The sequence below is a fragment of the Cavia porcellus genome, unplaced genomic scaffold, assembly GCF_034190915.1.
Source record: "Cavia porcellus strain 051 isolate PalLab524CR breed Dunkin Hartley unplaced genomic scaffold, mCavPor4.1 scaffold_61, whole genome shotgun sequence".
NCBI lineage: Eukaryota > Metazoa > Chordata > Mammalia > Rodentia > Caviidae > Cavia > Cavia porcellus.
The window spans coordinates 1,922,810-1,948,026 of record NW_026947544.1 but is presented as its reverse complement, the minus strand read 5'-3'; the positions used below and the strand labels follow the sequence as shown (position 1 = coordinate 1,948,026).

Genomic DNA, 25,217 nt, shown 5'->3' with positions numbered 1-25,217 from the left:
TGTTTTTTTCCCAGTACTGGCGATCAAAAGCAGAGATGTTCCACTGGCAACACCCTAGTCTTTTATGGTTTTTTTTGAGGCAGAGTCTTGCTAAATTGCCCAGGCTGGCTTCAAACGTGCAGTCCTCTTGCATCTGCCCTTCAGAGGGCTGGGACTACATACAGGCCAGTACACCAGTATGATTTAATAGCAACTGCCATTGTCTTGATGATTCTTTAGAAACAATTAGGATACTCTGTTGTTTACATTTGTTGTTTCTGAAGATGAGTCACACATTTGGTTGCCCTGTGGGGATTTATGAATCGCCAGATAATCCTTTGAGGTCCTATCCATATCTCTAGTTTGGGGCAGTCAGGTTTACCTCCACATGAATGTGATGATTCAAACTGGATGTGGTGGTTCATGCCTGTAATCCCAGCACTCTGGGAGGCTGAGACAGGAAGACTACAAATTCAACTCCAACCTGGATGACTGAGTGAACCCCTGTCTCAAAATAAAAATGCTGGGGAGGTAGTTCAGCACAACAACACTGAGTCAATCCCCAGTACCCAGAAAAATAATGCTCATTTCCTTCAGACTTGCATACTTACATACCTGGTCTTGGGAATCTGAAAACAACCTTGTATACTTTCTAAAGCTATTAACAAATGATCCTCACTGAGGATCAGCAATGAGTCAAAACACTCTCCTGAAAGCATCCACTGACCCTGAAACCTGGGCAGTATCATATTAGGTCTAAGTCATAGGCTTCCTCATTCCAAAAACATCCATGATCATTCATCTTTGTCTGTACTCCAACCAGAATATCAGCTTGTCAACCACAAGCTCACTCAGATAACTGCCCCGACAAGTGTCTGGTTTTATCTTAATCTGAATCATTCCTCCTACCTGATTTACATACCAATTTTAAAAATACCTTTGCCTGTGACTTACCTTAAAGCCAACAACAATTTCTCAACTTTCAGATTTTCTAGGCCTGACTTCGTATCTTTTAAAAACATAAAATAAGTGACTTGTGCTAGGACTGATACACCTCATCATTCTGCCCTGGAATCACAAAGTAACCCCTCACCCAAAGTGCTGAAAGGCAATCAGAGTGAGGAGTCCGTCCTTGGAAGAGATAGTGCCCTTGTACTGCTCCAACGAGGGTGCCAGGAATCTGTGGAGTCCATCAAGAAAGCATGACCACCATCAGGGATCTTGGGGGAAATCCCTGGCCAAACAAGCCAATCATGCAGAGCACAGAGACATCTGAAAAGGGAAAAATCTGTCTAGTGCTGTTCATAAAACTACCAGCCATTAAAACATATCTAATTGTTATAAAAACATCTCCAACAACCCTGGGAAGTTTGATTTTTTTTCCTGCAACTTTAGATACAAGGAAATCATGGTTAAAAAATTTAAGTGACTCAAAAATTTTAGCTCTACTCACCAAAAAAGACTTTAAGGTCAATCACCATGAGGAGCTAGCATCTTAATTTCCAAGTCATATGTTATTGTAGTCAGGGATTTACAAGGACAGCAAGAATACAGTACACAGAATTTATAGTATTATTTATAATGGTCACCTGAGTGAAGAAAGTATAGGAAATCTGTCCACACACTAAGGCCTAGAAGATCCAGCTGTGGGGCCTCGATGCCACAGCAATATCCTGCATGAGTCCTGCTGAAGACCTAAAGCCCATGACAGTGCCTCACGAGTCCAACTGGAGGCCTAGAGCCCAGGACACTGACTCATGCAAGTTTGTTTCATGGATCTGCACTGGGAAGGTTCCAAGGAGAGCAGTGGAAGCTAGAAATTCTGTGCCTGTAGGATGAAGGATCACTGCCAGTAGGCTGAGGATTTTGCACTAGAGCCAGGAAGCGATGCTCAAAGAAAGAGCTCCTCTAGAAAGTACCACAGCCATCCTCAGCAACAATGAGGTCCCAAGCTCTTGATGATGGTAACAGCCAAATTCAACATCAGGAAAGAAGTTAAACAAGCTCCTTCAAGAGTATTCCTGGCAACAGGAGAACAAACAACATCAAACAACAACACTACTTCTTCCTCTCCAGGTCTCCCTTCTATCTTGGCAACACACTTCAGGTGGGCCATTCACATCCAGCATCCCGCTGATTCAGTTCAGCTGGTATTACAAGTGGACCACCAGTTATCAATCCACCACATATATTATTTTTGTTCCACACTTCGCTGAAGATTTCTATTTGCCTACTTATGACAGAAATAACCTTTCTTTTGCCATTTGTATAACAGTACATGTGGATGGATAAGTGGATGGGCAATAGATGAAAGCGATAAACAAATGTACCACAGTTACACAAAAAATTTTTAAAGAAACACCTAACAGCAGAAACATATGCCTGTGGTCCTGCCATCTAGGAGTCTGAGGCAGGAAGATCATTTGAACCTAGGCAATTAACCAGCCTACGCAACATGACAAAGCTCGGTCTTCAAAAAAAAAAAATGATATATACACACACATGAATATGCTTTTATGTATTTTGCATCCTAAGTAATTGTGCATATGTGTTTTTAAAAAAGTAAATATGCACTGACACCTATTGGTAGCCACACATTAACACCTCCTTTCACTGGCCTCTGTCAGCATGGAAGGAGCTAAAGCAAAGACGGGCAACTTGGGAGTCAAGAGTCTTTCACAGCACCACCCCAAGAGGCACAGCCACACTCCAGATTTTACAGCTACAATAAACCAAGTAAGTACCATAGACTGAAGAGTCTCTGAGCCTCAGTTTCCAATACCACTAAAAAAGCGTGTGCACATGGGTGCACGTGCACATGCACACACACACACATCACACAAATAGAGAGATGCAAAAGGAAGTCTGTAAAGCCTACATTTCTAACTTTAGCCTATAAGCAGAAGCCGCTGGCTAACTATAAAAGGAAAGGTGGCTCTTCAAGTCCCACTACTGCCAAGGTTCAGGGTGGCAAGACCCAAGACTCCCGCTTCTGGCAAGCAGTGGATGCTGCTGACTCCTTTCTGAATTACTCCATATTCCCATTCCTGGACACAATACCTCACGCTCACTACTTAGGGGAGAAGACGTTTAATTTAAAGCTAAATGTTTCAGTCAGTTCAGTCCATGATCTGCAGCCTCAAAGGCAAGAACTTCAAGGCAGAGCAAAACTGTTTAGTTCATGGTGGCAGGAATCAGAGCAAGGGATTATACTCTTGTAATCCACAAACCAGTCCCAAAACTCAAGTTCAAAAAATGAAGCAAAAACATTTTAAAAAGCAGCGCTGATTTATTTTACTCTGGGCCCAGCGACACAGTGTAGTTGGAGATTGCAAAAGCTGTGTGTGTTGCTCCTCTATATTTTCCACCTTTAAGCATACATCACAATTTACAAAGTAAGGGGGCTGTGAACGTGGATCAGGAAATCTGTTAATGAGGAAGACTTTTGTTTTCCTCAGCAGAGAACAGAAGAGTCTAGCAGTAATTAACAACCTTTTGTTACCTTATTTTAGCACCATATCTGTTACTTGTAGAGGGCAGCAATGGTTAACATATTAATTAGGTCACCCAGAGGGAGAAGGGAGAAAAACGTATACAGAACAGTTAGGGTCGCGTTACAGGTATTTTGGTGTAATACAAACATAACGAAGCCCTTTTTTCTAGTGTACAACAATACAAGAGAGGAATGGTGAGGTACCATGCACAGTACCCAAGACCACACCTGCATGACCCACCCAGAAGCATGCTTCATTAATCTGCCATGTGCTTTTTAATCCAAAAAAGATGACCTCTCAGGACTAATGGTCACACCCCACCCCTTGTCAACTTCATATCCACTTCTCCTCATAATCCCCAAATAAAGATAGCAAGTTCATAATCTGCCTACCATAATACAACTATTTCATGTACAACCTGAAATGCAGTATAGTAATTCTTTCCCCAAAATCGAAATGCTTCCAGCGTTTTTCAAAAGACCAAGTCTCTTCTGATACTCAAGGCAGCTGTGAACCTCTTTAAAAATGAAAAACAAATTATACTTTCTCAAAGTACAATGGTATAAGGTAAGCATTCCCATTCCAAAAGGGAAGGAGAGAGGTGGGAAAGAATCAGAAAAAGCCAAGATCAAAGCCCAGCGAGGCAAACATTAAGTCTTGTATCAGTGTATTTAGCATCCAGAGCACACAGTGGTGAGACGTGAGTTCCAAAGTCTGGGTAGGCCCACACAGCTGGCCTTGCTGGTGGAAGTCCACTTGGCCTCCTTCTCAGGCTGACTCCACTTTTGAGCTGCAATTTCTTCAGAAGATGTTTCACCTTCCTGGCATCTCTGGGTTCCTGACGTCTCCACTGCACCTTTGGCACTATTCTCACAGCTTCATGTACTGTCATCTCAGGGCAACACTGCCTGGCCTCTCAGGCCTTCCTTTGAAATTGCGGTGGTAGCCTTTATGACCCCACAACTCTTACATTCTGCACCTGGGTAAAACCAGCATCATGTAGATGTGATGCCAAGGTCAGGTGCTCTTTGAATAAGTAGGCTGCCCATTTGGACCATTACTGTAGCAGCCTACAAGTGCTTGAAGTTCTGGGCATTGTGAAATGAATCCTGGATAACCATCTTTCCAGGAGACCATCCTCAAGCAGGCAACCCAAGGACTCTCTTCTCAAAAGCAAGATTTATGTCTTTACACCTAGGAGGCTGTGAGGGGTGGGGCCTCACTAATTCCTGGAAAGCTCTGTAGTCATTTTCTTCTTGTCCCTGTAGAAAGTACTTGCTTTCTTTTTAGTGGTGCTAATCTTAGCAGCCACACCTGCCCTGACCTCCACTTTATACATGGTTTCTCCGGGGTCAAAATTTAAGTTTTTAAAAATTTTTCTACTCTGCCTTTTTGGTCTCGATTCTCCCTAAAATCAAGCTCAAAGCAGCCAGCAGTACCCATGCCATGATCTGAGTATTAGCAGATGCTGAGCAATGTGATATGGACAATAACCTGAGGAGCCCCAGGTCACACTACTAGGCCTGGCCCAAACTGTCAAACTGAAATTTGCTACCATGGAAAACAGACACCCACTCCAGGTAGGGGCAAATGCATCTGCCAGAGCTCAAAATCAAAGCAGCCTGAGTTGCAGGGAGCATCACTTGAAGAGCTAAAAACCCAGAGGTTCAGATACTGTTGGGAGCTCGACCGAGTGATATGAGGCCTGTGGTGAGGAGTGAAGCCTGAGCTAGATTGCCCCTCCCGTCGACCGAGTGATATGAGGCCTGTGGTGAGGAGTGAAGCCTGAGCTAGATTACCCCTCCCATCGAGTATGCCAAGATGGCGCCCATTTCCTGCTCCCTAGCTAGTAAACAACACGCCCTGTAAGCTAGTCTGCCCAGCAACAGCTGACGCTGGCCAATCAGCTCGTCTTGCCTACTTTGATGTGATTGGTCGATGTGTCCATATATATGCTGACACCACCCCTGGGGAGAGAACACACACCAAAAAGAGGGACTGCTGAGAGAAGCACACAAGGAGCCGTAGAGAACAGACCAGAGGAGGCTTCCCTCAGGCGGGATCCGAGATCCCGGAACAGGGCGTACAAAGAGAGAAAATAAATCAGAGGCTATCCGCCAACTACTCGTGTCGTGTGTTTTTTCCTGCCGGCCGGGATCGACACCGACATTTGGTGGCCCGTACGGGGAACTGATCACCCCCGAGGCGAGGCGGACGACGCTCCAGTATTGCTCTGCAGGACAGGTGAGTAGGGGATAAACCTGGGCTCTGGGTGGCGCGCACCTACAGGGCTTTTTAGACTCCCCTCAAGCTCACGTATATGTGGCAGGTTAGCCTCACACGGTGAGAACGGACTCCTCAGTAACAGGCATGGGCAACTTACCCACTAAGAGTTCCAAGTCACTGGTAAGAGCGGTGAAAGACCTGCTCAAGATTTCAGATATATCAATGAGCTCCAAGACACTTACGGAGTTTCTCCAACAAGTAGATGAGGCGGCACCCTGGTTCCTGCCGACGGGGCACTTGTCCCTACCTTGCTGGGAGAAATTAGGTAAGGATTTAAAAAGAGCAGAAGAGGAGCGCCGACTCCCACTTTCGGTTCGGCCGCTCTGGGAGATGATTCATTCATGCCTCAAAGGGGAGAGGAATGGGGCTAAGGATAGCACAGATGGGCTCTCTCAGGCCCGCCGAGCTTTTGAAGGGGCCCGTTCGGAGTCCTCCCGAGAGGGGTCCGTCGCAGGGAGCGTGCGGAGGCGCTCGCGAGAGCAAGACAAGAGAGAGGTACCCCCTGCCTCGGATTCCTCGGGCTCAGATACCTCGGAAGGCGAGGACAATGAGGCAAGTGACCCCCCTAATCCCTTTGCAGCTTTACGTAGAGACCTAGTCAAGATGCAGACAGACCTAGAGAAGGGAAAAAAACTCCTGAGCACTCCCCAACGGAAAGCCGTAGAGCCTTCCGCGCCACCCTGGGAGGTCCCAAACACCGGTTCCTGTGGTGAGATGGCGGCCTGGGGCCATCCTCCGTCACCCCCCCCATGGAGGGAGTGGCCTGGACCGTTGTCACATGTAGGGCCACCATCTTGTCTGCCTGGCGACCCGCCATCTTGTGCCCCAAAGACTGGTCGGCCATGTTACAAAGAGATACAATTTTGTGATAGGGAGGGACAGACATCTCATGGGGAGGCACCACCCTGTGAAAAAATGCCAAGGTCCCAGGGAAGGTATTTTCGTAGATGGACATTTAGAATGGAACAGATTCCTCAAGGGGCGAATGAGTATGAACAATGTGGGCTTTATCCGGTGCTCCTAGCGCAAGGCCAAGGACCCAATTACTGGGAACCACTGGAGATCAAGCAAATTAAGGAGCTTAAAAATGCGGTTGCCACATTTGGCCCTACTGCTCCTTACACTATAACTATGTTGGAGAATTTGTCTGCCGGTGGCTTTCTGACGCCCAGTGATTGGACCCAACTGGCTAAAGCCTGCCTGGCCCCCGGGGCTTTTCTGGATTGGCGCGCCTGGTATACTGAGTTTGCCGCCAAACAGGCTGAAAAAAATGCGGCTAGGGGCCATAGGGGGCAAAATGAGGATATGCTTATGGGTAAGGGTCAGTACGCTCAAGATCAAACTAGATTCCCTCCAAATGTGTATGAACAGATACATAACATAGGCATCCGCGCCTGAAAGCAGGTAAACAACACAGGGGTGGCCTCACAATGCCTCTCTAAAATTGTTCAGGGCAACACAGAACCTTTTGTGGATTTTGTGGCCAGAATGCAGGAGGCAGCTGACAGACTCTTTTCAGATCCGAGTGCTGCTGCTCCTCTTATTAAACAGTTAATCTTCAAACAGTGCACCAAGGACTGCAGGGCAGCCATAGCACCCCATAAAGGTAAAAACATAGAGGCGTGGATTAAAATTTGTAGAGAAATAGGGGGGCCATTATCCAACTCAGGCGTGGCTGCCCTTTTAGCCGCCGCCTTACAACAGACAGGGCCTCAGAAGACCAATCACCCTGGTAAGCCCAGGGGATGTTTCCAGTGTGGGGATCCCAGCCATATAAGGAAAAACTGCCCCAAGACCGGACAGGGGGAGTTTATATCCAAGAGACAGGAATCAGACAGACAAACGGGAACCTGCGAAAGGTGCGGTAAAGGTTCTCACAAAGCAAAAGATTACAGATCTATTTTTGATGCCCAGGGGAACCGTATTAGTGGCAGGGAGACTACGGAGCCAAAAAACGGCCAGAGGGGGCCCTCCTTACGGACGGGCCCCCACTCCCTAGACAGGACAACACAAGATGGCACCCCCCCACAGGGGCCACCCCCGGGCCAGCAGGCGTGGACCTCTGTGTCGCCTCCAGACTCCTATTAACACCCGATATGGGCGTTCAGGTGGTTGAAACCACCTCCAAAGGACCACTACCCAACAAGCTAGTTGGTTTAGTGATTGGACAGTCCTCCACAGCCCTCCGGGGCCTTACCGTGATCCCTGGAGTTGTAGACCCAGATTATTTAGGAAACATCAAAATCATGGTACAATCTCATATAGGGACCATAGTAATTGATGAAGGGGATAAGATAGCACAACTTTTACTGTTCCCCAGTCTCCATGAGAGACCCCGGTCCGGTCAACGGGTTAGAGGGGGTCAGGGACTTGGCTCCTCTAAGAAAATTTTTAAAGGACTTCATATGACTCTTGATAAAAGGCCCATGCTATCGCTCAGGATTAACGGAAAAAAGATAACAGGACTCCTAGATACAGGGGCAGACCGTTCCATCGTCTCCAAAAAAGACTGGCCCCCTAGTTGGCCTACCAACACAGCTGACAACACACTCCAAGGATTGGGGATAGTGGCTGCCCCCCAGGTTAGTGCCGTGACCCTGCCTTGGGGTGATGAGGAAGGTCACCGAGGACATTTTCAACCTTTTGTCTTGCAGCTGCCAGTATCCTTGTGGGGAAGAGACGTTCTCACCCAGATGGATGTCACTCTTACATCCACCTGCTCTCCCCAAGCCAAAGGGATACTCAAAAATCAGGGATATGTCCCCGGCAAGGGCCTGGGCGCAGCCCTGCAGGGCCGGACATCCCCCGTACCTGTAGAAAAAAGGGAAGGTAGACACGGGTTGGGTTTTTCCTAGGGGTCACTGAGAAACTTCTCCTGCCCGCTCCAATTAAGATCACCTGGAAATCTCAAAATCCAGTTTGGGTGCCTCAGTGGCCCTTACCCAAGGAGAAGCTTTTAGCATTAACTGAGATAGTCAAAACCCAGTTTCAGGCGGGACACGTAAAGCCGTCAACCTCCCCTTGGAATACCCCTGTCTTTGTTATCAGGAAGAAATCAGGCAAGTGGAGGCTGCTCCATGATCTGAGGGCTGTCAACTCACAGATGCAGCCCCTGGGGGCGATCCAGAGGGGACTACCAGCCCTCTCAGCCATCCCTCGGTCCTGGCCAGTTTATGCCATAGATCTTAGAGACTGTTTTTTCTCAATCCCCCTGCATCCAGAGGACACCCACAGATTCGCCTTTACCCTACCCACCATTAACCAAGAGAGTCCTGATCAGAGGTACGAGTGGGTTACATTACCCCAGGGTATGGCCAACAGTCCCACCATGTGTCAGATGTATCTTGATTTTCTACTGGCCCCCTTGCGTGAAGCCTTCCCCAGAATTAGATGTATTCATTATATGGATGATTTGCTAATCAGTGCAAAAGATGTGACTGAGTTGGAGGATATGCTTGGCCAATTGGTCAGGGCCCTGAGAAAGGCAAATTTACATATTGCCCCTGACAAGATTCAGGGAGGAGACATAGTGACCTACCTGGGCACCAAAGTCTCCCCCACATCGATTTCTCCACAAAAGGTAACCATCAGAACAGATAGCCTAAGGACCTTGAATGACATGCAAAAGCTACTGGGAGATATAAACTGGATCAGACCTTATTTACACATCCCTAACTCGGACTTAAAGCCCCTGTTCGACCTCCTGAAAGGAGACCCGGATATTGCCTCCCCCAGGGAGTTCACCCCGGAAGCCAGAGTTGCTCTAAAAAAGATAGAGGAAGCCCTAAGTACAGCTGCATTGCAGAAAATTGACTCAGAACAGCCTTTTGAGGTCTGCTTGTTGCAGACCGTTTCTCAACCTACGGCAGTGATTTGGCAAAAGGGACCACTTTTGTGGGTGCACCCTAAGGTCTCACCTGCCAAGATTATCAAACATTATCCGAAAACGGTCGCTTCCCTGGCCTTGGAGGCACATGGCAGGGCTATCCAACATTTTGGCTCTGCACCCCATGCTATTCGGGTACCTTATACCGCTTCTCAAATAAAAATCCTGACTGCTTGTATAGATACGTGGGCCATCCTGAGATGTGTTTTTCTTGGGGAGATAGACAACCAGTTCCCCAGGGACCCCATACTACAGTTTGTTACTCAACATCCGGTGATATTTCCAAAAATCACCGCGTCCACACCACTTACTCCTGCAACAACGATCTATACAGACGGGTCAAAAACCGGGATAGGGGCTTATGTGGTCTCAGGTATGCCTCCGATCAGCATACAATTTAAACCAGATCAACCACAGGTGGTAGAGTTACAAATTGTACAAACCGTCCTCGAGAAGTTCCCAGGGGCCCTTAATATTGTTTCTGATTCAAAATACGTTGTTAATGCCATGCAGGTCCTTGAGACTGCGGGCCCGATTAAGCCAACCTCCAAAGTGACTAATTTGTTTTTGTCTATCCAGACTCTGCTGATAAATAGACACAACAAAATATACATCACTCACATAAGAGCACATACGCGCCTGCCAGGGCCCATGGTACAGGGCAATGCGGCAGCTGACGTGGCCACTCGCCCGTTGTAGATACTCAATATGTTATCTTCAATAGAACAAGCCCGTCTGTTTCATGACAGATTTCATGTCAACGCCAGGACGTTAGCCAACCAGTACCACATTTCCAGGGCTGACGCGCGGGACATCGTACGGTTATGCGGCTCTTGCGCCACATACACACCCGTCGTATCAACGGGAGTTAACCCCAGGGGATTGATTCCTGGCGACACTTGGCAAATGGATGTCACACATATGATAGAATTCGGATCTCTTAAATATGTTCATGTCTCTACGGACACCTGCTCTCATATTATATTTGCGACTGCTAAAACTGGCGAAAAGGTGTCTCATGTAATCAATCATTGCCTGACAGCTTGGGCCGCATGGGACAAACCAAAAATATTAAAAACTGATAATAGACCAGCTTATACAAGCAGAGCCTTTAATGAGTTCTGTGAAAAAATGGGGGTACAGTTAAAACATGGCATCCCATACAATCCCCAAGGTCAAGAAATTATTAAAAGGGCTCATAGGAGCCTTAAAGATATTCTACAAAAACAAAAAGGGGGAATAAGTCAGGGCCTGCCCCCAAAGGCACGGCTCTCCATGGCACTGTTCACATACAATTTTCTGAACCTGAATAACAACAATCACTCCCCGGCCATGGAACATTGTAATCCATCTCCTGGCAATAGGGGATGGGTGAAATGGAAAGATGTCCTGACGGGACAATGGATGGGCCCGGATCCAGTAGTTAGCTGGAACCGAGGTGCGGTTTGTGTTTTCCCGCAGGAACCAGGACGAGAACCATTGTGGGTCCCAGAACGGCTGACGCGTGTGGCGAATCCAACGAAACATAATGCAGGAGACACTCCAAAACTCAACGGCAGCGGACAGCCTAATCAAGATCGGTCCGACCAGGATATTGCTGCTCGACCGAGGAATACCGTATGACTTATGGGACACAGTAATGATTATGCTCTCGATAGTAATTGGCTCTCTTTTAGGGTACGGTGCAGCCAGAGTGGCTAGGCCACGCCGCCTTCCGGCAGCCCCCTTCCTTCTGGTTTTGATGCTCACCACCACTACTAAAATAGGAGCAGACTTGGTGTGGGCAGCAATACATCATCCGCCAGCGCTAGCCGCTATCTCCACCACAGCCCCCTCTCTCCCAAAGTTGTATGCAAAAAACTGCTCCGCCAGATTGCCTTGCATACCAGATATACCGTTAACCATCAGACCCATACGTTTTGACCTTCCCATCACCAATGACGTGGTCATTTTTTCCACTAATAGTAACCCCTCGTGTCACCGGGGATCCTGCGTTAGCTTCCTGCCCCTCCTTGTAAAATGGTACAATACCTCCCTGACGGTGAGGTTGTCTGTCCCATCCCTGCATTCGCCTGGATGTTTTAAAGCTGGCACACTTAGCGGCGGAGTCATCACTTTTAACTCAACCTGCAAACCCCGAGCAGCCATGCACACCCGTCCCGATTTCCCCACATGCCCATACCGTGTGTCCCCAAGCCGAAAAAGACAGATGGTGGACCTGTCACAACTTTCATGGCAGCCCTGTACTGTCGACGGCGTGGGAGTGACTCATCTAAACATGTCTTGGTGGTCCCGGTTCTCTCCTCCATCCGGTAGTAACAACATATTCGCGTTGACCTGGTGGGAGTCCTACCTGAGAGTGAACAACAAGTGGGCAATAAGCTTCCCCTTCCCCCTTAATAAAAATTGGTTGTGCCTCTCCACCGGAGCCTGCATGGACTTAAGACCCATGCTCGCTATTAACGCTTCTGCCTCTAATGGAACCACCAATGTCACCCTTAATTCTGAGGCTGCATGCGTAAAACCGCCCTACTTATGGGTATTCTCTGCTGACATCTCCTTTAAGTGCAGTAACCAACCATGCTTTACAGGGAACTGCTGGAATGGGTCTTTCCCGTATGCTATGTTGGCTCTTCGACCCCCACTGATGTGGGTTCCCTTTAACGAATCTGTTTGGGTTCATCCCGTCTATCAGCAGGACCAACTACCCATGCTCAGACGTAAGAGAGATTTTGAGATCACAGCGGCCCTGACAGCACTGTTCGTGACTCTGACTGCGACGGCTGTGACGGCTGCCGTTGCTCTGACCCAGTCTACGCTGACGGCTCAGGCCTTTACCAATCTTACGGACACCACCTCCCTGGCGCTGAGGGAGCAACAAAAAGTCAACCTCCTCCAGCACAACGCCATAATGGCGTTACAGCAGCAGATCGACCTAATCGCTCAGGAAGTCCAGGGACTCTGGGAGGTGGCTAACAATTTATGTGACGCCAGATGGGCATTCACCCAGTTGTGCGTTACCCCCATCCAGGTCAACCGTTCGGCTTACAGGCAATTTCAGGATTATGTTCTCACCACCTATAATTCTTCCTTTTGGAACGCTAGCGTGCGCCTGGATATGACTATCCGGCAGCTAGATCAGATAGAGGTGCCTATACTTACAGCCTCCTTTTTTGATGATGTCCTAAGCCAGATAGGCTCCTTCTTCAAACCTTCGTCACTTCTTGCGTATGGGATCATTCTTGCTCTTGTGATTGTCGCTCTCGTGACTCTTAGGTGCCTGCGGTCGATAAGGGCGACCCAAAAGACACATATGACATTGATGATGTTGCTGGCCCAGAGTCAAGGGGATTCCACACCTAGCGTTTTCTGGGCTCAGGCTAGAAAGGCACGGCTCCTTTAACCAGTACGTGGCTGCCCTCGCCATTATTCTTACGGATGTTCTAGTATTATTACGTACGTCTCCTTCCCCGTCGCGGCTGCGAACTTAGACTAGAAGGACCCCACGCTTAAGGCGTGTTCCCATTGATAATTAGAAAATAGTAATTAGTGATTGTAGTAAACGGGGATTATGGTTGGTAATTAGTGATTACGCGGTTCCTCAAATGTCACTCGGCTGACCCCTCCGTGTCTCCCCCAAGATATAAGCTTTAAGAGTTGAGTGGGCAAGCCAACAACGGGTAAGACGGGAGAAGTTCTCCTGATCAACCTAAGACAGGCTCTACTCCGAGGGTCCTCTAGGGAGTGAGAGTTATGACATTGAGATGCGAGACCAAGGGTACTACAGTGCCATCCGCCTCGAGGGTTGAGGGGAAGGCAGAAATAAATGTCTATATGCATCCAGGTTCGGTTCACAAAAGCCTGGCCCTGCGAAAAAATGAACCACTCACCTTGAGCATGGTCCTGGCGCAAGGATATGTACGAGACAAGGTGATGCACAGCAGGGTATAGACCTCTACATTCTCTCATGCCTCGGCCTACGAAATAGGCCCACTCCCAGACACCTCACATGGACCCACAGACCACCCTATCTTAATAAATAAAAAAGGGGGAGATGTTGGGAGCTCGACCGAGTGATATGAGGCCTGTGGTGAGGAGTGAAGCCTGAGCTAGATTGCCCCTCCCGTCGACCGAGTGATATGAGGCCTGTGGTGAGGAGTGAAGCCTGAGCTAGATTACCCCTCCCATCGAGTATGCCAAGATGGCGCCCATTTCCTGCTCCCTAGCTAGTAAACAACACGCCCTGTAAGCTAGTCTGCCCAGCAACAGCTGACGCTGGCCAATCAGCTCGTCTTGCCTACTTTGATGTGATTGGTCGATGTGTCCATATATATGCTGACACCACCCCTGGGGAGAGAACACACACCAAAAAGAGGGACTGCTGAGAGAAGCACACAAGGAGCCGTAGAGAACAGACCAGAGGAGGCTTCCCTCAGGCGGGATCCGAGATCCCGGAACAGGGCGTACAAAGAGAGAAAATAAATCAGAGGCTATCCGCCAACTACTCGTGTCGTGTGTTTTTTCCTGCCGGCCGGGATCGACACCGACAAGATACAACTCTTTAAAAAGAAGTTTCCAGGTGTCTAAAGTGGTTAGCCAGGGTGAGGAAGAAGCTTGTAACTTATTTTCCTGTTGATATACACAGTCTTGCACACATGTATACATGCGCTGATTATGGTACCAGATATACAGCTTGAGCACTGTTTGTCCAATAAAAAATAAATGTTAGAAAATGTCCCATTTCCTGGGGGCTGTGCATATTTGTCCTTGACCCAAGTTCCTGAGAACACACTATATGCAGGTGAGTTTTATCAGCCTGGATGTAAACATAGGAAAAGGAAGGGAAATTACAATGCACTGTCTCTAAAATCCCCACTCATTAATTTTCTCATTTACAGTTGCATTTATAAGAACAAAGTACCAGGCAAGTCTCACCATTTTAAAAGGTAAAGTTAAAATCTAATGCTATCATGGGATTATTGTCCCACATACTGTTTTTTTCAAGTAAGTTCTAAGCAACACAATGAATGAGGGTAACATTAAGTGAGTTATGCATCAGTAATGCCAGTGAAGAAAGCTAGTTTTAAATAATTCCCCATGGGCAGCAGTGTAGCTCAGCAGCAAAGCATATGCCTGTTACTATGCTTGAGGTTCTGGGTCCCATCCCCAGCATTACAAAATTAAAAAAAAAAATACACATTCTTTATGACATCTTTCTAGCATCGCCTATTTTTCTCCAATATTGAGCCACAAAATTTCTTTGAACAATTGACTTTTCTAGAGAGAGACCTTAAAAGCTATTCTAAGCACATAGTATCTATAACTTTTGTATTCCAACACGGAGATTTTTCCAAAGCTCTTGCTTCAAAATTAGTGTGCTTGGATCAGGGATTTAGCTCAGTGGCATAAGTGCCTGCCTGGCAAGCACAAAGTCATGAGTTCAATCCCTGATAAAAAAAAAAAAAAAAAAAAAAAAGAAAGAAAGAAAAGAATAGTGTGCTTACATCCAAGTGAAATTTCCATGCCTTATTACATCTGAAAATGAAATACTTCATTCAAAGCAGTGAAACTGTTTTACTCTGCAGTTCTAAGAATATCTCAGCCCTGGGGGGAAAGGCTTTGAAGTATCTCTCACTACTCTAGGTACTGAGATGTAATTCCCAAGTCCCACCCAGAGAAAACAGCCAAGGTAGCTGGTCCTGCCCAGCTAAGACCCTGCACAGTTCAAAAGGGCAGAATTCCTGTGTGCTGGGATCACAGAAGCACAGCAGGGCTATTGATCCACTTACCCACAGCAGCATTCCAATACGTGCAAAGCTTCTCCAGCTTTCCTCCATTGTCCCTGGCCCGGAAGTCTGGGAACTAGCTAAGAAAGGTTTCAGGGAATTACTTTAGTCCAAATGAGTACTTTGCGGGGGTGGGGGATGTCTATGGAAGATTTCTAGGTCTATGGATCCCAACTTACATGTTCTCTTGTTAGAAATCAATGCTCTTTTAAGTTTTGAACTGCTGTTTAAACTAAAAGGATCAGGGGGCAAATCCAGAATGCAAGTGAACTTCACTGACTGAAAAGCTAAATGTTGGGGCTAGTCTGGCATGCAGGAAGCATGGTCAGAGGTGCTTATCTGGCATGCAGGAAGCCTAGGTTCAATCCCTAGCACCATAAAATAAAATAAAAACTTAAATCACATTTTCTCCTTTTTAAAAAAAATTTTTATTTAAGGAGAAAAAGAAAAAAAAAGCAGGAAAAGGGTACAAGTTATACAGAATTTCAGAAAAAAAAATAAACTAGGAAAAAACTAGTTAATGGATTACATATTGTCATCTTAGAAATATTTGTTCAAGTTACAAAATTAAAGCTTATAAAGTGGACATTCAGACTGTGGGACTGGGACTGCAAACAGTTCTGTTCAATGATCCAACAAAACTCAGTAATATCATTGACTATCTTATACAGTTAAATATACATGCAGTTATATCATTTAGAGCACTTTCTTTTCCTCTCTTTTATACAATGACTATTACACATTTTGGGTTTTACTACTCTCACAGTTCTTATTACTTTTTTGAAAGGGAGTAAAACCAAATGTGACATAACAGAACAGAGTCAGTCAAATCAAAAGGGTGGACATAACAGATAATGTAAAAACAGAATACAAGGTGATCAACAATGGTAACCATAATGCCTCCCGCTATTTCAAATAGAATTGCCTATATCATGTTATAATAAAATTGAACAAAACAGTAAAGAATGAAACCAACAAAACCAAAACATTGGAGACATTACAGTGTGATAACACGGACCCCAGTATGAAATTCAAGGAAGCAAGAAATTAAAATTTGGGAAGCAAATGCTTTACTTCCAGGCCTGGTGACACAGTCTCTCTAGGGTCAACCCAAAGACTGCGCACCTCAAGGCTAAAAGTCAGGGTTTTTATCTTGTAAATCCACAAACAGCTGCTGGTCACACAACGTAAGGAGGGGGACGGGGGTGTGACACACTATGGAAATGGCGATTACATGTCTTGGGAAGGGCCAGATCAGGTAAGGGTTGTGCTAACAAGCAAGTCTAGCAAGTTTAGATAAGAAGAAATCTTGTTTTTCTCAGCAAAGAATAGAGAAGTCTAGCAGCAATTAACAACCTTAGTTACCTTACTTTAGCACCACAACTGTTATTTGTAGAGGGCAACAATGGTTAACATATCAAGATTTTACAATTCTTTACAGAGGAGAGCATTGATTAACATATCAATCCTTTGCTCAGAGGGAAAGGAACACACAGGTACTGCTATGATACAAACGAAGCTATTATAACCTAATGCAATTAACACAACTTATGAAAGGCTACCAGTTAGAGAAGGGAGTTGTCAGGAGCTATTACCTCAGGCCTTTGTTTTATGGCCTTTTAGGAAGTTAAAACTTAACCTAGTTAGATTTGAAGGGGGAAGAGGAGGGAAAGCAGCAGGCAGGCTTATACAGAAACAGGCTTCACGGCACGATAGTTAGGGGGCCTTAGGTTATTACATTCCCCTCTGATGTTGTGACTGAGGTCAAATCTTTGACCTAAAGATCTCGGGGGACAAGTTCATATGCTTGTTGTTTAACCATCATTAATTTTATGCTCTGCATCTGATGCCTGATATATGCAGTTAGCCTATTTACTATGCAGGGACCTAAAGTAACTAATACTAGAATCATAACAAGAGGACCGGCTATGGTCGCTATTATGTTTGTCATCCATGATGGGAAGGAGAACATTTGTTCTGCCCATCCCAGGGTTTCTCACCTTAGTCTTTTTTGGAGTTCGGCTAAATTTTGTTTTACCAACCCAGATTTATTAGCATACAGGCAGCACTGCTTTCCTAAAGCTAAGCACAGTCCTCCTTTTTTGGCTAACAGGAGGTCTAGCCCTCTGCTATTTTGGAGAGCTATTTCAGCTAAGGAGTCAATTAAAATGCCACACAGATCCCTACTTGTTCTGCTGTTAGGAGATCTAGTCCCCTTCTGTTTTGGAGAACTACTTCAGCCAACAAGTCTATTTGGTCTTGAATGACCTGAATGGTATTAGATAATGCCTGCACATCACAAACAATCTGGTTGGAAGGTTGAACAGAAACCTCTACTCCTGCTGCCCCCATACCTAAGGCTCCTGATATCTCTAGGCCTACCAATAAGGAATAAATTGAATTGCCCTCTTTGAGTGGCCTGTGATATAATCTAAACTAGGAATGGGGACAGACTTGTCCCCGGGTAGGATCTCTATATCAGGCAACAGGACAGCTGTTACACATATCCCTGTCCAGTTAGCTGGGAGAAAAGTAGAGGCCACATTTCCTCCACAAATAAATACTTGTCCTTTGGCAGGTTAAAGGAGGTAGTCTGGTTAACTATGGAACTACAATTAGTAAATGTAACGAACTCCACGTCAATGTTGGAGGTATCGTTATGAAAACCTCCTTGGAGACAGAGAGTCCTTGAAGCCTACTGGTTGTACTCTAAAGCGGGGACTAGCACTACAATTTAAGTAATCTTGTTTCTCCAGTGTAGCCAGAGAAACACTGCTGGGGATGGCAAGGGGGATGGGGGAACCCTGTGCCCTGCATAACCAGCAATTCTTTAGCAAAAGTTACGTTGGAAGCATTTAAGGCTTTATCAGTGGCCTCTAGAATATCATAAGTTTGAGCATCCAGACCAATTCCCCGCGATTTAGGCTGCTTATTTTTATTAGCAGCTTGACTCATTCCTCAACCACCAGAGTTTTCTGATCTTATCTTTTGGCCCGCCCTTATCAGACACATGTATAGGGGCCATCCTGCTCCAGCACACTGATTTATCAACCATGCTGAGACATGAAGCTTGGGCATACTTTGAACTTCCTATCACTGTCAGATTTGTCGACCAATCATCTTTAACTCTTTAAGCCCTTGTCCTCATAACATCAGCAGTGAAGTAAGTTTTGCTATCTATGCCTATACATTCTTGAACAGAGTCATAGTAGGAAGAATGCATTTCTGAATACTAAGAACAATTCTGAGGGCATGGCCCTCACTGGCTGCCTTTGTTAGGTATCACACAGGGCTTTATAATTTACACCCACCTTTTATTCAAACCTCCTGTAACTGAGGGTATAACAACAAGGAATGTTAACTTGTTCCCACAATCTGTCCGAAGACTGTATGTATACAATTTATCATTTGTGTGGGAAGGATCTCCATCCTTGTTTCCTATTGTATGTATAATTCCCCCCAGTTGGTATCTTTATCTTTAGTAATATAGCCCCCTCCACAATCACAGGAGCTCCCACATAAAGATCTTAACAATTGCTTACAGGGGGACCAAAGCCGCCGGGCAAGGTCGGCATCAATGTTATTAAAGTCAAAGCAAGCAAGCTAAAACAGTTCATGACCAGAATAATCTAACTATGCCTTAGTCAATTTTAACTTTAAGAGGTTACCAGTCTGCTGTGTAGTCCACTGAGTATGTCCCTCATTGTCCACTGTTTCCAGTGGCTTTACGTGAGTGTAGTGAATCCTGCTACCTTGATGGCAGTGGGGGTACTGAGCACCACGGTGAAAGGTCCTTCCCAGCAGGGTTCGAGGGAGTCACGGTGGTGACATTGCACCAAGACTGGAGTCCCTGGCTTGATCGGCACCTTGAGAGGTGTCTCTGAAGGCAGATCGGGGTGTTTTGTCTAGTCTAAACATCTGGTGGGTTGAAGTCAACACGAGTTGGAGAGTCTACCGGGACTTAATGAGATCTTGATTAGTTATTTTAGCTAGTTTATTTTCTGGCAATCTTGGAACCAATGGCAGGGCTTCCCAACATGGCTTCAATGGGGGAAATTCCAGAAACATATGGGGTACATCTAGCTCTTAGTGCAATGGGAAGAAGGCTCACCCAATTATTGCCAGTTTTTGAAGACAGCTTAGCAAAAATGTCCTTGAGACTTTGGTTCATATGTTCTACTTGCTCTGAGCTTTGTGGCTGATAGGCACAGTGGAGTTTTAATTAATCTTTAATGCCTGGGCTAACTTTTGGGTGACTCGGGCTATGAAAGCCAGGCCATTATCGGACCCCATTGATAGTGGGAGGCCAAATCAAGGTATGCTCTCATGCAATAGCCTTTTAACTACCACTAAGGATGACTCAGACTTAGTAGACTCTACCCAGCCAGTAAAAGTGTTTATTAATACCAAGAGATAGCGGTACCCCTGTAAATCAGGCTTTACCATGCCATGAAGTCTACTTTTTACTGTTCTCCTGGAACAATTCTTCAATGCCCAATCACTGTGGGCATCTGGAGCTCAAAGAGGTGGTCAGTTTGCAGAGTTTTGGAATGAAAAACCGAGTTCTGAACAATTCCACAAGTTTAGTGTTCTCTAAACGAGTAGTCTGGTGAGCCTGGTGAAACAGCTCCCACCCTAGTGCCTTCAGTAACAGTACTTGTTTATCAGGTAACTGGTACCAGCCCCCGGGGGTGGGGGACTTTACTCCAAGTTGAGATGCTAACTGTAGTTCTTTCTTTGTGTAGACTGGTTCTGACAAGGTCGGAGGGACTAGCATTGGAGCAGTTACTTTCTTGGTTGGCCCCTCTGATGTGGTTGCTATTTTTCAAGTGGCTTGATCTGCCAAACTGTTTCCTAAGGTGACAGTGTCATCTCCTGTCTGGTGAGCCTTGTAATGAATAACAGCAACTCTTTGAGGCAGCCAGACATCTGCCAGCAAGTCTAGAATCTGTGGAGCATTTTTAATCTTAGTCCCAGCTGAGGTTAAGAGACCTTGCTCTGATAGATGGCTCCATGTACATGTACAGTAGCAAAAGCATATCTACTGTCAGTTAAAATGTTTACCCTCCTTCCCATGGCTAGTTTTAGCCTCTCAGTCAAAGCAACAAGCTCTGCCTTTTGGGCAGAGGTGCCAGGCTCTACTCGCTTAACCCAGAGTACCTCCTTTTTGGTGGTCACTGCTGCCCTGGCCACTCGTTTGCTGTTCTGGATGAAGCTGTTCCCATCAATGAAATAGTTGTTGGCATTTCCCAAAAGCTGGTCGGTAAGATCAGCCCGTGGGTTCTGCTGCAGTTCAAGGATGTCAGTACACACATGGAGAGGTGTCCTTTGTTCCTCCCGATCATCATCAGGCATAAGGGTGGCTGGGTTTAAAGCTGAAGAAGTCTTGAATATCACTGACTCTGGGTCTAGAAGCAGGGCTTGACAGTGTAGAATTCTGGCGTTCCAAAGCCTTTTTTTTTTCTTTAGGAGGGGTTTTGATAAGAGTCTCTAAACTGTGAGAGGTTACCACAGAAACACTTGCCCAAAGTGAGTTTCTTCACCTCCTTAAGTAACATTGTCACAGCAGCTGGTATTCTTAGGCAAGCGGGCCATACTCTTGTCACTGGATCAAGTCTTTTGGAGAGGTAGGCTATAGCCTCTTCCAAGGGCCAATGTCTTGAGTTAGGACTCCTTTGGCAATGCCCCTGAGTTTGTCTATGAACAAGGTGAATGCCTTAGTAACATCAGGGAGTCCCAGGGCTGGGGCCTCTGTCAAGGCCTGCTTGAGCTGCTGGAAGGCCTGTTCACATTTATCAGTCCAGGTCAGTGTTTTGAGTTTCTCCCTTACAGGAGTCATACAGAGGCGAGCTTTTCAGTAAAATTTAGTAACCATCCTAAGGGTGCTGTTCCCCAGCAAGCCACACTCCAACAGCCCAGAGGAGCTGCTGACCACATCCATCACACGGCATGCCCCACTAACTTTAGTTCTGCTTAAAAGGCCTGCAAGCCACAATGAACAATCTCAGTTTTGTGATTTATTAGAGATGCTTTAACACTGGGCCTGGGGGCAGGGTGGGTGGCAAGCTGGAAACACAAGGACGCACCACAGAAAGGAAAAATTATGCCTACAGGAGGACTAGAGAGTGAAAGCTCACAGCAGTAGGACTGTCACAGCCACAAGGAATGGATAAGCAAATAGACTGACAGTAGCAGGGCCTGGGAAAAGGAATGACTCCAAGCCCCATGACCACACGAAAGCATTATGCCCAACACAAAAGACCACATACACAGTATCCAAAATAGGCCAGGCCAGGGAGGAAAATCAAAGTAGTGGCCATGGACTGGGGGTAGGGGGGACTGGGGATGGACAATTGGGTGCCCAGCATTTCCCCATGGGATGATGAAAATATTCTGGCACTCTGGTGATGGTTGCCTAAGTCTGTGAATGAAAAACTCACTGAATTGTACTCTTTAAATTGGTGGATATTAGCCCAGCACAGTAACACAGGTCTGTAGTCCCAACCACTCAGGAGGCTGAGGCATGAGAATTGCCTGAACCTAAGAATTCAAGGCTAGCCAAGGCAACACAGTGGGGCCCCAGAAGAAAAGAACAACACTTCTGCGGGGCAGCCTGGGCTTTTCTGGTCTGAAGCCCCAGTGCAATCAGCAACTGGGGTGGTCTCACATCAGGCCCACTCCCTCTGCATCAGCAGGGTCACTCCCTTTCCTGGCCTCCCAGTGACACTGAACCCTGGTCATAAAAGGCATAGGAAGCAGTTGATCAACTCAGAGCCAGACTACCAGCAGCCCTGAGGTACAGGGGCACAGAGGTTGGATACTCAGGAGCCCACTGGCCCTGTGCCCTTTCCCTCACCCCTATGTGTGTGTGTGTGTGCAATGTTTTGTCACTGCACGGTCGTGGTACTACAAGTAACCTGGAAGAAGAGAGGGAAGTTAGTGGCTTGCATCTCAGTCTCACTGTTACCTGTAGTTCTGCTTCTGAGGTGGCACCTTGTGAGGCATTCTAGCAACAGGTGATCTGTGGGCTGGCTTTAGGTCCAACATGCCTCACATGCCTAGGATGTACCACATTGCCAGGATGACTGGACAGCTTGATGCTACATCTTTACAGGACACCAAGGTCCTTACTATGTTCCAGATACTCCAAGGCCCTTCTCTGAGTCCCTTGGGGAACAATGCCCTACATGACCTGTTTGTCCTGAGTGCTCTGACCCTTATACCCAAATTGTCACACATGAAGCAACTCCATGTGCTTATCACAGTCACAGGGGGAGAGACCTTCAGGAGGCCCTGAACCCAAACAGGCTAGAACAACTTGTTCCTGAGCTCTGGGAATGGAACCCAGGGCACTGAATGTGCCAGGCAGGTGATCTACCACTGAGATCTACCATCAGCCCCAACAAAGGATGAAACTTGTTGGCATCAAGGTGTTACATACTAAATGAATGCTACTTATTTTATATAAATATATATTTCGGGCTGGGAATTTCGCTCAGTGGCATAAGCGCCTGCCTTGCAAGCACACAGTCATGAGTTTGATTCCCAGTACCAAAAAAAAAAAAAAAAAAAAAAAAAAAAATATATATATATATATATATATATATATATATATATATATATGTATATATATTTCAAAATATATATCAAAACATTAAATATTAAGGCAATATTATCTCAAATCATTTTCTTGCCTAGCATGTGCAAAGTAGTGCAATGCATGCAATCCCCAGCAATATAAAAACAAACACTTCTCTGGACTAAAAATGAAACCACTGTCATGGGTTCTGAGGTTTACCACTGTGCTAAGTGAAGATGTCAGCCCTGCTCCAACCTCCATCAGGTTTCCTCAGCTAGGTGTCCTCAATGGTTGTCTTAGGCTGGTACAGCTGCTGTAACAAAATACCATGGGCCACATGGCTCACAAACAACAGACACTTATCCCTCCTTATTCTGAAAGTAGGCAGCTCCACATCAAGGCATGCTGAGGACACATTTCTTGTTTTTCAATGCCTTTTTTTTATACCAGGATTTAACATAAGACCTCACACTTGCCAGGCAGATACTTATGCTGCTGAGCTAAATTTCTGGCCCCCAGTGCCTTTTTTTTTTTTTTTTTTTTTGCTGTATCCTCACATGGTAAAAGAGGAGCAAGCTCTCTAGATTCTCTTTTATAAAGACCTAATAATAGGAGATGAAAGCTCCATCCCCTTAACCTCAACCCAGAGACCACTCCTCCTCCTGATATGATCACCTTGGGTAGGATCAGCCTAAAAACCTGGGAGTGACCAGCAATATTCAGACCTTACCACCGGCACAAATTTATAAACCTACCCCAAAAGGCTTGGGAGTGTAGCTCATCAACCTAGCATGCATAAGATTCACCCCCCAGCACCACACAAACAAAACAAAACAAAACCTACCCCAAAGGATGCTGTGACAGTCACATGAAATTAACCAGTCACTGCCATGTTATGGAGCCTGGACAGATGGCATATGGACTTGCGCAGCACAGCTTCCACAATACACTATCTCTCATTCCAGGTATAATGCAACCCCTAGTGCCTGGGACATCACAGCACAAAACTCTACCCTTAGCATAAGGCAGGTACTCAGTAGATGACAGGTGGCACTGTCTGCCATGCTTTATCAGCACCCAGACCACCAGTGCCAGCAGGGCCAACAGAGAAACCCGTCCTTGACACTCTTAGGGTGCCGCTGCTCCCCGGGGGGCCAAGTGCCAGGTGTGCAGCAGGGAACAAATGACATGTGACCCTGTCCCAGGGTCTCAGGGTTTCACCGGTTTGCTCCTGGCCTGGCATTCTTGGATGTGAGGAACATAAACCACTCTCACACCTAAGCTGCAAGGTGGTTTACTAATAAAATGCTACCAGGAGCCTCAGAATGGGGGAAAGGTTGCCAAAACTCAACAGTGAGCCAGAAACAGCCTGAGGACAATCTTGCAGGTCACAGTGAGTAACCTGTCAGCCCTGGCTCCTGGCCTAATGGCACAGCAGGCCAGCCCTACCCTACAGCAGACCTTGACATTGACCTTAAGCATGTGCTCAAGATGCCAGATCCTGGGAAAAAGGGTAAGTCAATTCTCCTGTCCCCAGTGGATATGTGGTCCCCCTTGATCCCTACCTTGCCAAAGTCATCAGTTAGTAGATGAGGCATCACCAACAGGGAGGAAGGGGAACCAACAAGAAAGAGTACTCACCAATGGACTGGCACATATGATGGAATCTACAGGGTGGTTGAAACAGACAGTGAAAGTTGACATTTTAAAAATGTATTAAAGCAAGGGATGCTGGCACACATCTGTAATCCCAGCAATCAAGAGACTGAGGCAGGAGGATTGTTGCAAGGTCAAGACCAGTGGGGCTACAAACTGAGCTCAAGGCAAACCTGAACTGCACAGCAAGATCCTGTCTCAAAAAGAAAAAAAAAATATTGCCATTCATCACCCTCAAAACCAATCCTCTCCCTCACTTTGAACACACTCATCCCATTACTGTCAACTGCTTTTTGAAGAAGCTCTGAAGTCCTTATCGTGAATACCTTCACAAGGCATGTTGAAAGCCATACGAATACTGCTGCCAATCGCCATCCAACAGAAAGGCAGGCTCACAGAAACATGACACTGTGTCCTTATTCACCTTATTTGCCACACAGGGCACTGTGCTGCACTGGGCTCTTCCCCAAAATCAAAACCATGAAACCATGTTCTGAATCGATTCAGGACATCAGAGCAGTCAGGGAAGTGCCACACGAAAGAGAACTTCC

At 46.3% G+C, this 25,217-nt stretch overlaps 2 protein-coding genes across 2 annotated transcripts in view; one reads left to right on the top strand and one right to left on the bottom strand.

Annotated features, from left to right (window-relative positions):
• LOC100735240 (protein Shroom2) overlaps positions 1 to 25,217 on the bottom strand; it is a 190,376-nt gene that overhangs the window by 145,011 nt on the left and 20,148 nt on the right. The gene's annotated exons all lie outside the window — the stretch shown is intronic.
• LOC134475117 (uncharacterized) lies at positions 5,153 to 13,381 on the top strand. Its single transcript, XM_063244508.1, has 2 exons — positions 5,153 to 5,717; positions 11,107 to 13,381. The coding sequence occupies exon 2, from the start codon at positions 11,174 to 11,176 to the stop codon at positions 13,046 to 13,048; it is 1,875 nt and encodes a 624-aa protein (XP_063100578.1). The 5' UTR covers positions 5,153 to 5,717; positions 11,107 to 11,173; the 3' UTR covers positions 13,049 to 13,381.